The 12,039-nt window shown below is 41.2% G+C and overlaps 1 protein-coding gene across 1 annotated transcript in view; it reads right to left on the reverse strand.

Moving 5' to 3' along the window:
* VWA3B (von Willebrand factor A domain containing 3B) overlaps positions 1-12,039 on the reverse strand; it is a 93,955-nt gene that overhangs the window by 23,780 nt on the left and 58,136 nt on the right. Inside the window, exons 22-24 of the mRNA XM_048495610.1 lie at positions 9,518-9,636; positions 3,305-3,355; positions 1,449-1,668 (exon numbers count right to left, since the gene is read on the reverse strand). Coding sequence (XP_048351567.1) covers positions 1,449-1,668; positions 3,305-3,355; positions 9,518-9,636 — 390 coding nt within the window. The remainder of the gene's footprint in view (positions 1-1,448; positions 1,669-3,304; positions 3,356-9,517; positions 9,637-12,039) is intronic.

Below are 12,039 nucleotides of genomic sequence, written 5' to 3' on the forward strand. Positions count from 1 at the left end.
TTGTATGTACTCTTATTTGAGAATGTCTCATTGTTGAACTAAGTGTGTCTTTGAACTAAATGTGCCTATGACAGGATTTAAGTCCTCACTTTTGAAACTTAAAACTTCTTCAGAAACCCAGAGGACTTGAAGCTTTAATCTATACACACTTTTTGAACTGGTCACAAAAGAAAAGCTTTCCTTTTTTATAATTTGGAGGAAATGGACAGTTGAAAATCCAGTAGAAGCCTGTCCATTTCTCAAACGATAAGCTCTCTCTATTATGTTCATTGAACACCTTAATTTTAAAAAGCTTTATTAGCATTTTAATAACTGTCCATTCAGTACTTTCTTTGTTTCTCTGATTGAATGGTTGGTTTAGCATAATCTTGCTAGGCAAAGTTTTCGTTTTTCAACTGTCCATTCCAATTACAGATTACATCAGTCAATCAAAGCATAAAGAGCATGACTTCTCCAAATCAAATTGCCCACTGCCATCAAATTATTTAAAGCCGAACTGAGGACCGCCAGACATGTTACGTTTTCCATACACTCCAAATTTACACAGGCTTAGAGAAACACATATGTCTGCAATGTTTAGAACTGCCAAAGAACAGTGGCTCACCCTCTATACATGAAGGAGCCACCATTCTTGTGATACCAAGGTGTATATTATCCTACATGCAATATGAAGGAATTCGGTACCCATGCAATAAGAAAAAATTCAGGAACCAGTCTTTAGATTGGTCTTTAGCATCCTTCATTTAACTGATAGGTTAGAGCACTGTCTGTTTTGACTGGATACTTCCACTCCTAATCTGTATCCAGGTGTCATCATCCACCCTGATCTATCCTCAGTGAGTTATGTTGTTTTAAATACGGATAGCACGAAAGGGATTTCAAATCCAGCTTTGTACCTTTTTTTTAACCTAGATTGTATTCATTGTGGTTTCTTGCAACATGAATCCACAAAGTGCATTTTGTTGAGAAGCCCTTCCTGGCCTTCTGACCATAAAGACCCCAGTGTAGAAGATTTCCTCATTGATGGGAGAGGAGCAAGAAGCAAATGAACTCAGGATTTATGCAGAATCCAAAATTTGTGATGTATGTCTAGTAGGTTAGCCAGAGTTTGTTGTACAAACCACAGCTTCAACAAATTCAGCTATATTTAAATGTTGAGAAAAGTTAAAGAAGGAAGTGAGGCTGCAACCAACTGTCCATATACTGGAAGCTTCGCTGTTCCATCTTTCTCTGCTGTTCATTTCTACAGGAATATCACAATCACGCCCTCCCAGTTTCTGCTCGCATCAATGTCCCCCCTTTCCCTGACAGCTTCTGTTCAACAAACATGTAAATATATGCCTGCTTCTCAGTTATGTTAATGTCTAACCTACCATGACCCTAAATAAATTCTGCATATTGGACCTTTTTCAAAAGGAACGTTTGATCGAACTGCTAATGACACCTACCTCTCTTGAGTGGTAGAGATGAAATGGACAGATTTTCTGATATTCTTCTTTGGAAGCTACTTGGAGTTCAGAGGCCTGATCCATATATGTCAACCCTGTCAGAATCTCATTCTCCAGCAGTGTCACATCTTCATAGGTGATGGGCCAATCCAGTTTTTCTAAAGCCGGCAGCAAAAATTCCTTGTGTTCCAGGTACGAGACTGGATGGTCCTGTCCATACCTTTAAAAAAAACATGTAAATTCGGATTCTGCCTCACTGCGGATGCTGTGATCAATCAATAGAAAAGTAGCTGTTAGTTATATGCATGGGCATTACAGGTCTAGGTTGCCACTTTTAAACAAAGCTGAGCCTTTAACACTGGTTTGACATGTGCCACATTTCCTGGCATGGAAATGAAGCAAGAGGCTTTAATGTACCAGATGAGCTTTGAATGTTATGCAGCTGTTAAAAACTTACAGTACCTATGATAAAAACTGACAACCAATTGACTTCATATAATTCTGAGGAAATTATAAGAAAATTTCTTTGATGACAGATGTATCAGTTGCCATGAGCCATGTCAGGCTTTGGCAGTGGGAACCTCAGTATTCAAACAAAAGGTATTCCGGCTCTTTTTATCACAGTTTTATCCAACCCTTCCTCCAAGGATTCAGGACAAGGTACTTACATAATTCTCTCTCATTTTATCCTCAATAGTCAACTTAGGCTGAGATCAAGCAAGCAGAGCAAGATTTCCCGATGAGGTTCATTGCTGTGGCCCTAACTATTTGATATACTAGGAATTCCTTGAACAGAATTCCAGCAGCACAAGAAAAGGGGTTTTTTAAGCTTCCCCACTCCATTTTCCTAATCAAAAATGGCCCGGGGAAGCAATACTTGCCCTATTGTGAGGAAAAAATAGATACTGGTATCAGGTGTACGTGAATTTTCTCAGTGGGACAGATAGTTCTCCCCTGGGGATATTTTTGTCTGAGAGAATAGAGAAAGATGAAGGCTTAAAAGCTTCTTCCCATGGCACTAATCTGAATTGGATTCCTCCATGAACAGTGAGTTTAATTTTTAAAAACTGTGTGCTCCAGACATGGAACTCCCAGAGTACAGCCATTGATATTAAACTAATTATGTTGGAACATTGGCACGTGATCTCTGACATCCCAGGCTGTGCGTTGCCTATAAGGATAGACTTTAGATGGGCTCACAACTTGAAGCAAGAATTGATCTGTTCTGATTTTTCCTCATGCTTCCTGTAGACAGGATATCACAACAGGACATTATTCTTATGGTCACTGAATGAATTTTACATTGTTCATGAATACTAGAACATTTGCTAAACCTACGCTACACAGTTACTTAAAGGAGACATTGCTTCTGTTAAAATATACAGCTCTTTTGCTGAAGAATAGGAGGGTTTCATCCCCTAACAAAACAGAATTATTTGTTATTCGGAAAACCTGTCCTTGAATCTTTCTGAGCTGTTTCTTCTTATGTACTTCTATTGGATCTTTCATTGCTGTACTGAATGAATTACTATGTTTTTTTCTGTATTGGTTCTATTGATGTTTTCTGCTCTAGGCCCCTTCTGCACATGCAGAATAATGCACTTTCAATCCACTTGCACAACTGTTTGCAAGTGGATTTTGCTATTCCACACAGCTGCAAAGTGCATTGAAAGTGGACTGAAAGTGCATTATTCTGCATATGCAGAAGGGGTCCTAGACTTTGTGGAATTCTGTTACTGAATACTGGTAGGATACATAGAATATATTTCAAAGGACACTGAGGACCTCTGGCTCCCATTCTATCAATTTTCTACAAATTAATTCTGAGCAGTAAAGTTAGAAAGCAACACCCTTACTTGTCTTTTTCCTCCTGAGACAATGCTTTCCACACAATTTGATCGAGGCGCCTGTCAAAACAAAAAACAAGTTTCTCAGATCAGTCCATGTTGGGCTGAGTAGCTAAATGTCATTAAATTATATATATAATGCCAATACACACACACACACCTTTAATGGCATAATTAAAACAACAACAGCAAGGAAACAGCAACAATGGCAACACCAGTGTGATAAATACGATCTCCAATATAATGATGACCGTTTGCTAATAGCAGAGTACAAAAATTTGGCCAACACTTCTAATTCTCTTGCAGATCCACAATCCAACATGGCTACAATTGATAAATCAGTATAATCAATGAGGGTTCTTAGCCACGGGTCTAGATATTTATTTCTAGCTAAGCGATGTAATGGGCAATATAATATCACATGTTGGATCGATTCTTCATAGGCTGAGCTACAGGGACAAAGTCTTTAACTTCAACTGTATCCTACCCTGGGTGGTAGCTGAAGGGAGAATATTGCACCTGGCAAGAGTTAGAGCTTGTCGCAGTTTGGGTTCTAAAACCAAATGGAAATATCTGGCCATGGTATGCGGTTTTAATGGTATGCCCAAATGCAAGGGAGAGCAATGTTTATTTGCCTGCTGCATCAGGTAGCTATACTCGAGATCAAATAGGCTCTTTTTGATGGTCAGCTTTAGCTCATTGGCATTCAGTAGGGCCAGTGTGTCCAATGATAGACCTAGTTCATGAATTTTTGCCTCAACAAGGGATCACCATTCAGTTTTGGTTATGAGAGAAAGAGCCTGATAAGTGAAACTCTTATCCAAAACTGGAAAGTCATGCACCATGCTATTGTATGGAGTAAGTGTTGGCCCACCTCCAAACAAACCGCAGCATAAGGGACCGAATGAGGTAAGCCAAGTATGCTGTACAGAAAGCGTGATTGAACTCTTTCCATGTCACAGCTCCATGCTTGTATCCACAGTGGGATTCCGTATAGTAGTTGCATGGTGATTTTAGCATTAAATGCCTTAATGGCTGCGGGTATAAATTAATGGCCTTTGGTGGGAAAATAGCGACTGATGGCCTTGCAAGTAAGTTTGCTTGATTCAATAGCCAATTTCCTTTGGGTAACCCAAGAGGAATTGTAGTTAAAGTGGAGACCCAGGTATTTAAAATGTTTTACCTGTTCAAGATGTTTATTGGCCAGCTTAATGGTCTCCAGGAACAAGCAAACACCATTATTAAATAAAATAGAGGGAACAGTTGTACAGGTTTCTTTGACAAGTTGTATTCCAAGAGGGTGAAGTGTCAAACTCTGTTCTTAGTCAACAGCTATGGAATTTAAACTATCATTTGAAAATAAAGGTGACACGAAAATGTCTGTCATAGTAGCAACATGATTATTTCAGGATCATTGAAAAAATGGAACCAAACCCCATTCTTGCCTGCATAAAGCTAATTAAATGTCCCCAAAGATTAATGTTGTTCCAGCCATGTTACACAACAGTTTGTTTGCCATCAAGTCACAGCTGACAAATGGCAACCCCATGGGGTTTCAAGGCAAGAGACATTTGGAGGTGGTTTGCCATTGCCTGTCTCTACCTCATGGCCTGGTATTCCTTGGTAACCTCCCATCCAATTACTAGCCAGGGTCAGGGCTGGGAGTGTGTGACTGGCCCAAGGTCACCCAGCAAGCTTCCACTGAATGAGTGGGGATTTGAACCTGGGTTTCCCAGGTCCTAGCCCTGTGGTGACGAACCTTTGGCACTCCAGATGTCATGGACTACAATTCCCATCAGCCCCTGCCAGCATGGCCAATTGGCAGGGGCTGATGGGAATTGTAGTCCATGACATCTGGAGTGCCAAAGATTTGCCACCCTAGCCTAATACACTAACCACTACACCATCCTGGTGTTTCAAAAACCTACCACACAGCTAGGATGAGGCTACAGTCTGGGGAGTATATTTGTAACATATACACATCTTACTTGAGTACAAACTTCTTTCATTTGTACAATATCCAAGACACTGTATAAATAACAAGTTTCTGGAACCTCTTAATCTTTGAAAAGGAATGTAAACTAATTTATCCACAAAGACATTGAATAATGCCACTGATATTTTCTTTGTTCAGTTCATGCATCTTGATATAGAGTTCTATCTACAACAGCTCATGACACAATATATGTGTCAGGCTCCAATCTTGCACGCAATCACGGAGGAGTTTAGTTCAAGAAAACATACTTAAGATTGTGCTGTTAGGCTTTACAGTGCTGCATGATTTTGAACTATAACAGGTTAAAGGGGTTCCATTTGTGGGATTCACTCAAAGGCACTAGATATCAAACCACAAACACTAATGGCAGGATGAAGGTATCCCATGACTGCATGCTGAAGGAAGAAGTTGCAGGAAATGATCTTTCTGCATTGAAGCACTACTGCTACGCCTGGCCAGAAGGGGTACTACAGCTACCTACTTGGAATCTGATGACCCAACCGGCAGTTAAAGTTAAACTCTGGACTTGTCCCTCAGTCTGAGGAGCTTGTTGCAGGCTCTTAGATTTCCCACAACTCTACTCTGATGTTCATATTTCCATTACATGGAGTCAAAACAGATGAATGCTGAGATCCCCAAACAGAATTTCCCAGTGCCACTGAAAAGGTGGCAGAAAAGCCACCCAGCTGCCTGGGGAGGGGCCTCATACTTCACCCCCCTGTATCTGCACTGAAACTGTCCTTTGCATTGTTATTAGTTTTCAGAAGACATTCATCTCATCTTTTCTTTTCCTAGGAGAGCTAGCAGAAGGAAGGAGAATAGGTTTAGAGCAGCAAAAATGCGGGCCAGGAAAAACTTAAACTCTTTTTCCTCATGTGGCCCAAGTTCAAACCAGACCCACACATGCTTCTGTTAAAAATTTTAAATTCTGGGAAAATCCAACCATAGACTTTCCAGCATGCTGTCTAGTTTGGTCCACAGCCTACAAATGGGGAATGCAAATGTCATGAAAGCAAAGGGGAATGTCAGAGAACTTTGGTCTTAATGTAACTTAAATGTAGCTTTCAAATCCTGATTCATTTTCCTTTAAATGAACAACTGTGTCTCCTTCGTAGGAATACATTCTACACACTAGAAAACAATAACCATAATCCAGAAAATGTTATCTACAATTAAGCACTTTTGATATCCATGGAACTAGAGTGCTTAGCTGTTTCAAATGCAATTAGTTGTGATCAGTTTTCACTTGACTGAGCCTGTAGAATTACCACCAAACTGTGAATTGATCTGACAACAATCTGAACCCAAAGGTTACTGAATGAACACATGTTTATTTATTTTTTTGCAGTGCCACTGGCTATAACAATATTTGTGTGACATTTTTTAAAAACGTACAAATTAAAATACTCAAAACATAAGCAAGTAAAATATTGGACCACCTTTATCAGAAAGCTATTAAGGCATCACTTTTCTGACAGCAAATCAGTATTCCATTTTAAAAATCGAGCCAATTTTAGCAGCTGTAGCAGCAAACAAAATGGGTCCCCATCATTCCTTAAGACTACCATAGAGAACACTGAAACACAAGTCAGTAGAAGATAGTTTATTCATGTAATGTAGCTGCAGTCCAGCAACAGCGTCCTCAGGTGCAATAGCCTGATGGAATCTGGCAGTAACCTTGGCCCAATCTATCCCGAGCTGAACTGCAGTTGTGTCTCTCCAGCAGTGTAGGGCCGCAGCAACCACAGCAAGCCAGAGGCCTTTTAAGGGAAAACAAAGCCATCCAGGATAATATGTCTGCCTCGTGTGGAGAGCCTCTTCGTTTATTCCCAAGCAGGAAATCTGTTTGCTGGGATATTTGTTTCTAACTGTCTATTAGTCAGTTTGCTCAATTTTCTATGCCTGCAATTATTTTCATAATTCTTCACTGCTTCAAAAATTGGGGCGGGTGGGGGAACCTCCTGTTCATCGCAGAGCAGAAAGCCTCTCCTTGTAGAAGGCATAACATGATTGCGATCATTCCCTCTGGCTTCATCTGAATTTCATGCTAATAACATTTAGATTATTAATCTTCAGAAAAGAAGTCAATGTCATGAATCTTTTTTCTGTGTGTGTGGCTGTTGTTAAAGCTGTTTGCACGCAAAGACAAGTCGTGCAATTTAGCAAGTGTCAAAAACATTTGTAACCAATCGCAAATCAGAAAGCTGTGCCACAACCCCTGCAAATTCAATTCCCAGAAATGTTAATGTAGCATTCATGGCACAAAAGATGAGACAGAACAGATGCTACAGAGTGAAGAATTTAGTTAGTACTTGGTCATTTACAAACTACTTCATATTGAATCTTGCCTTGGATATATTTTATCTTGGAATGGTCTGATGGAAACAGAGTAACCCTTTGAAAATGTGATGCTGTTTTGGTATTAGAGCAGTCCCCCACCTGCAAGGATTGACAGAGATGCAGTACCCATAGATCTCAATGACTCTACTAGGGCATCAGGATCCAGAAGAACAACATTGTCCATGGTTCCTATGTCCAGGACATTGCCCCATTGTTGAAGGTCTAATGGAGACCTCCCAGCAGGGTCACTCTGTAGCCAGCATCAGCCATGACTTTGAACAAATGGGAGAGGGCTGCTGAGATACTGGAGCAAGTAGTCCGACACAGTCTTAGTTTGGAATGGGGTCCAGAGAGAAACAATTCAGCCCCAAGATGAATTGAATTGAGCCAAAAGTAATTTGTTGGGAGGTGAGCTAATGCCACATCCTCACCCCCTCCTCCAAAAAAATCAACATCCAAGGCAGTTCTCCTATCATTGCTTCAGGCAATGATATTGTCAGACATTATGGATTTCCTTATTAGGAAAATCCTGGTATGTTTTAAGGAACCTCTGGCCATTTCCCCACTTTGAAAAGAAAAGCGAGGCTTACCGGGCTTCATTAACCACAGGTGTTTCTGAGCGCACAGTCATGCTCCCCACTGCCCGCGCTCTGCGCGGGGTTTTGCAAGAGGTGCCATTCTGAACAGGGGCAGAAATGACGCGCGCTGAGGGGTCACGAGGGCGGCAGAATCAGGGCGGCTGTGTTGTCGCCTCTCCAGTAGTGGGGAGTGCTGCTGGACCCCGCATTACTTGGAGCGAGTAGCACACAACAAAAGGCGAGTGGGGAAACCGCCTCTGATTCCTAAGAAAATAGTGCTGACCTACATAAATAGCTAGGTAATTGACATGGCATTCCAACACATTTTTTTGTAGTTTTGGGGAGGAGGGTTACTTTCAAAATAGAGCTGAAGATAAGCATTGCTTTTTATCCAGCAAGAGAAAATGATGGTGTATTCCAAGGTAAGTATTTCTCTGAGTGAAATTTTTATCAGCAGCAACTGTGTTAAAGTCTACTGCATGTTACAACAAATTCTTAAGGAACTCAGCCAACTGATGAAGCAGAAGTCTGAACTGCTCACAGCAGAATTCCTGTACAGTTTAATGGAAGGAATTTAATGAAGACAGCTTTATAACATTTTTTCATCGCTCACAAGCACCAGCAGCAGCGGCAAAGAAAGAATAGTACCATATTACAGGGGTCATAAAAACATCTGCCCTGGAGCACTTATACTGGGAAAGCACAATTTTAAAGACATGCAGGCTTAAATCTGTCAGTTAAATGCTGCTCGCAATACAGGTTGTGGAGGAAAGGGAAATGGTGCATCCAAAACACCAACTGTTCTAGAAGGGAGATAGATGAATGTCCACCAATATGGAGCACTTTGAAAATGCCACTGCCCCTATACATGTTTAATCTTGAACACGCATGCAATCTGAATGCAGTACATCCTACATGAAGCCAACATTCCCCCTCCTACCAGACATGTGGGGTTGGAGGCAGTGTGGGGTTGCCAGGTCCCTCCTGACCACTGGCAGGGGTTGGAGTGATAGGAGTGCCAGGTCCAGGCTGGGAAACTTCTGCAGAGTTGTAGATGGAGCATGGGAGGGTAGGAACCTCAGCAGAGTACAATGCCATAGCCTCTACTCTCCAGAGCATCCAGTTTCTCCAGAAGAATGGATCTCGCTAGTCTGGGGATGAGCTGCAATTCCCAAATGCGTCCTGGAGGCTGGCATATCTAGGGCAGTGAGAAGCCACTTGGCCATTGCTGGGCAAACCGTTCAAGCAGTCAGATATCCAAGATTAATCTAACTTGATAGGTGGAAAGTTTTGGCTAATCAGACTTGCCTTTCATATGTTATTAGTGCTTCCTGCAGCTTCTTCTTGTAGGCATCAAGATCTACTGCCAGAGGATTAATCAACGTCATACACTTTGCATCGTTGCTCACATGGGCAAAAGGGAAGACCTGCAGCGTAAAGAAACCAAGACTTCAAACACTGCAATATTCAAGTCCACATGACTAAGCCCAGACATGGAAAGTCTAAAGACTCACTAAAGTAAATTACAAATAAGCTAAACTACCTATATAAATAAATGTTCCTCCCACCCCATTCTGATTGATTAGAAATCTAAATCACAGTTGGACAGATCCAGAGAGCTAATCAAACAATAATGAAGATCTACACCACTTTTCCCTTCCACTACAGACCTTTCTGAACCTAGAATAGTTGAATCTCAGGGTCACTGGACCTATTTATATATTGATTTCCTTCATTTATAGCCTGCCTATAACTCAAGGCAGATAATTGAGATTCAAGACATATTATCAAAAAACAATCCCCCCCCCCCCCCCGCCCCATGCACATATTTGAAAACACCAGACAGCATAAAACATCCAGTAAACAATATAACAGGACCAGGATTACAGAAATCAGAAAAATTGTCTAAAGCATTACATACCATAAATGATTCAGAAAGTGGATTACATTGGTAGAAAACAGTGCAGTAAGAGCAAGATGATGCATACAAAACATTGCAATGGACTACAATTTTATTCCCTTATAAAAGCACCCTCGTGGACTGTTCCATTGTCCTACAATTCTGATCCCTTTATAAAATGCCCTCCTGAACATTTTTGTTTTGCACATTCTGCAGAGTGATAGATTCATTTGTTCATATGAGCCTGCAGGTATGTGGACCACAAGTGGAGCATGTTGGGAGAGGTGGGCCTGTAGAATTTGGGTCCAAGGTCATTAAGGATTTTGTAAGTGCTACTCAATACCTTGAATTGAACCTAGTAATTGATCAGTAACCGATACAGTGACTACAGAGTGGATGGGATATGCATAGGTCCAGACAGCAACTGAGCTGCTACAAGATCTCAGCCTTCTCAGCCGGCACCCCATCGACCTTGTTGGGATTCCGTTTCAACTTGGTCACCCTTAGCCAATTAACCACATCATTGGTTCAGGACCTCTGTAGCATTGTTGGAGAATCTGAATATTGTACAGAAATACAGAGTTGGGTGATAGACCTATCCAAAACTACAATGGATTTCTCCCAAGGGTTTCACCTGGAGATTAAATAGCATAGAGGATAAGACTGAGCCCTGTGGAACCCCACAAGACACTTCCCAATTGACAGGAGCATCTCTCTGAGTCCAGAGCAGTGGTTCTCAACCTTCCTAATGCTGTGACCCTTTAATACAGTTCCTCATGTTGCGGTGACCCCCAACCCTAAAATTTATCCATTTTTCAGATGAAGAACACTGATGCAGAGAGTCTTAGGCGACCCCTGTGAAAGGGTTGTTCAACCCCCAAAGGGGTCTCGACCCCCAGGTTGAGAACCACTGATCCAGAGGGAGTAACCCTTATTCTCTTCTGAGTAACCCTTACTCTCTTCTTTTGCTTCCAAACACCTCAACAAGCTGGAATGGCCCATGGAATCAGAGCCTGCTGATATATTGAGCAAGAGGAGCAAAAAGGCAAAGCCCTGCCCTATACTCCAACAGATATCTTTGTCTACAGCCCCCATTTGCCATTTCCATCCCAATGCCTGGCCTGCATCAAGACTAAAAAGGGGTTTATAGCAGTTAAATTATCCAGCAAGACCTGGAGTTGTTCTGCAGCCTCTCTCTAGATCATCTTGCTCAGAAATAGCAAATTAGAGACTGGAAAATAATTGGACACATCATTCTTCTCAGCAATGTTTTTTAAAGTAACCAATAGATGACTGCCTGTTTTTAATGAAGGAAGAAAAGTGCCTCATGTCAGTGATTGATTTATTATGATCAGAGGCTTGTTAAAGTCACGGGTGCAACCTCTTTTCCCTCCTCACAGTAGCTCTCAAATGTACATGGTTATTGTTCCATGCAGGTTCTGCCGTCCCAGAAACAAAGGTTTCCTGGATTGGAAAGGATTGCTGGAGGAAAGGGACAGTGGGCTAGAACCACAACTATCAATGCCTTCTACTGGCAGATTGCTGGATTTGGGATTTTGCTTTGCTTTGTTTTGGCAGCATTGTAATTTATCTGTGATTCATACAAAATCTGTAGTTAACATTTCTGCATTTTCTTATGTTCAATTTGTCTCCTTTGTGACTTCTGGAGTATTATGAGGCTGGATCTTTACTGGGAAATTAATTGTATACTACAGTGACATTAAGGGAGAGACATTTAAAATATTGGTGTCTGCTGTTATTTATTCTGTCCTCAGAACTGCTGGTAAAATTTTGTCCTCATTTTTCTCCATGCAGTTTGACAGAAGGACATGTCCTCTATCTGTTTATAACTCTTACAGGGAAATAGGGATTTAAGTCTGGTTCTGAGGTATCTAAACTAATATTTCATTCCTTGTACTATACTGATTTT

Source organism: Sphaerodactylus townsendi, linkage group LG04, assembly GCF_021028975.2.
Source record: "Sphaerodactylus townsendi isolate TG3544 linkage group LG04, MPM_Stown_v2.3, whole genome shotgun sequence".
Lineage (NCBI taxonomy): Eukaryota > Metazoa > Chordata > Lepidosauria > Squamata > Sphaerodactylidae > Sphaerodactylus > Sphaerodactylus townsendi.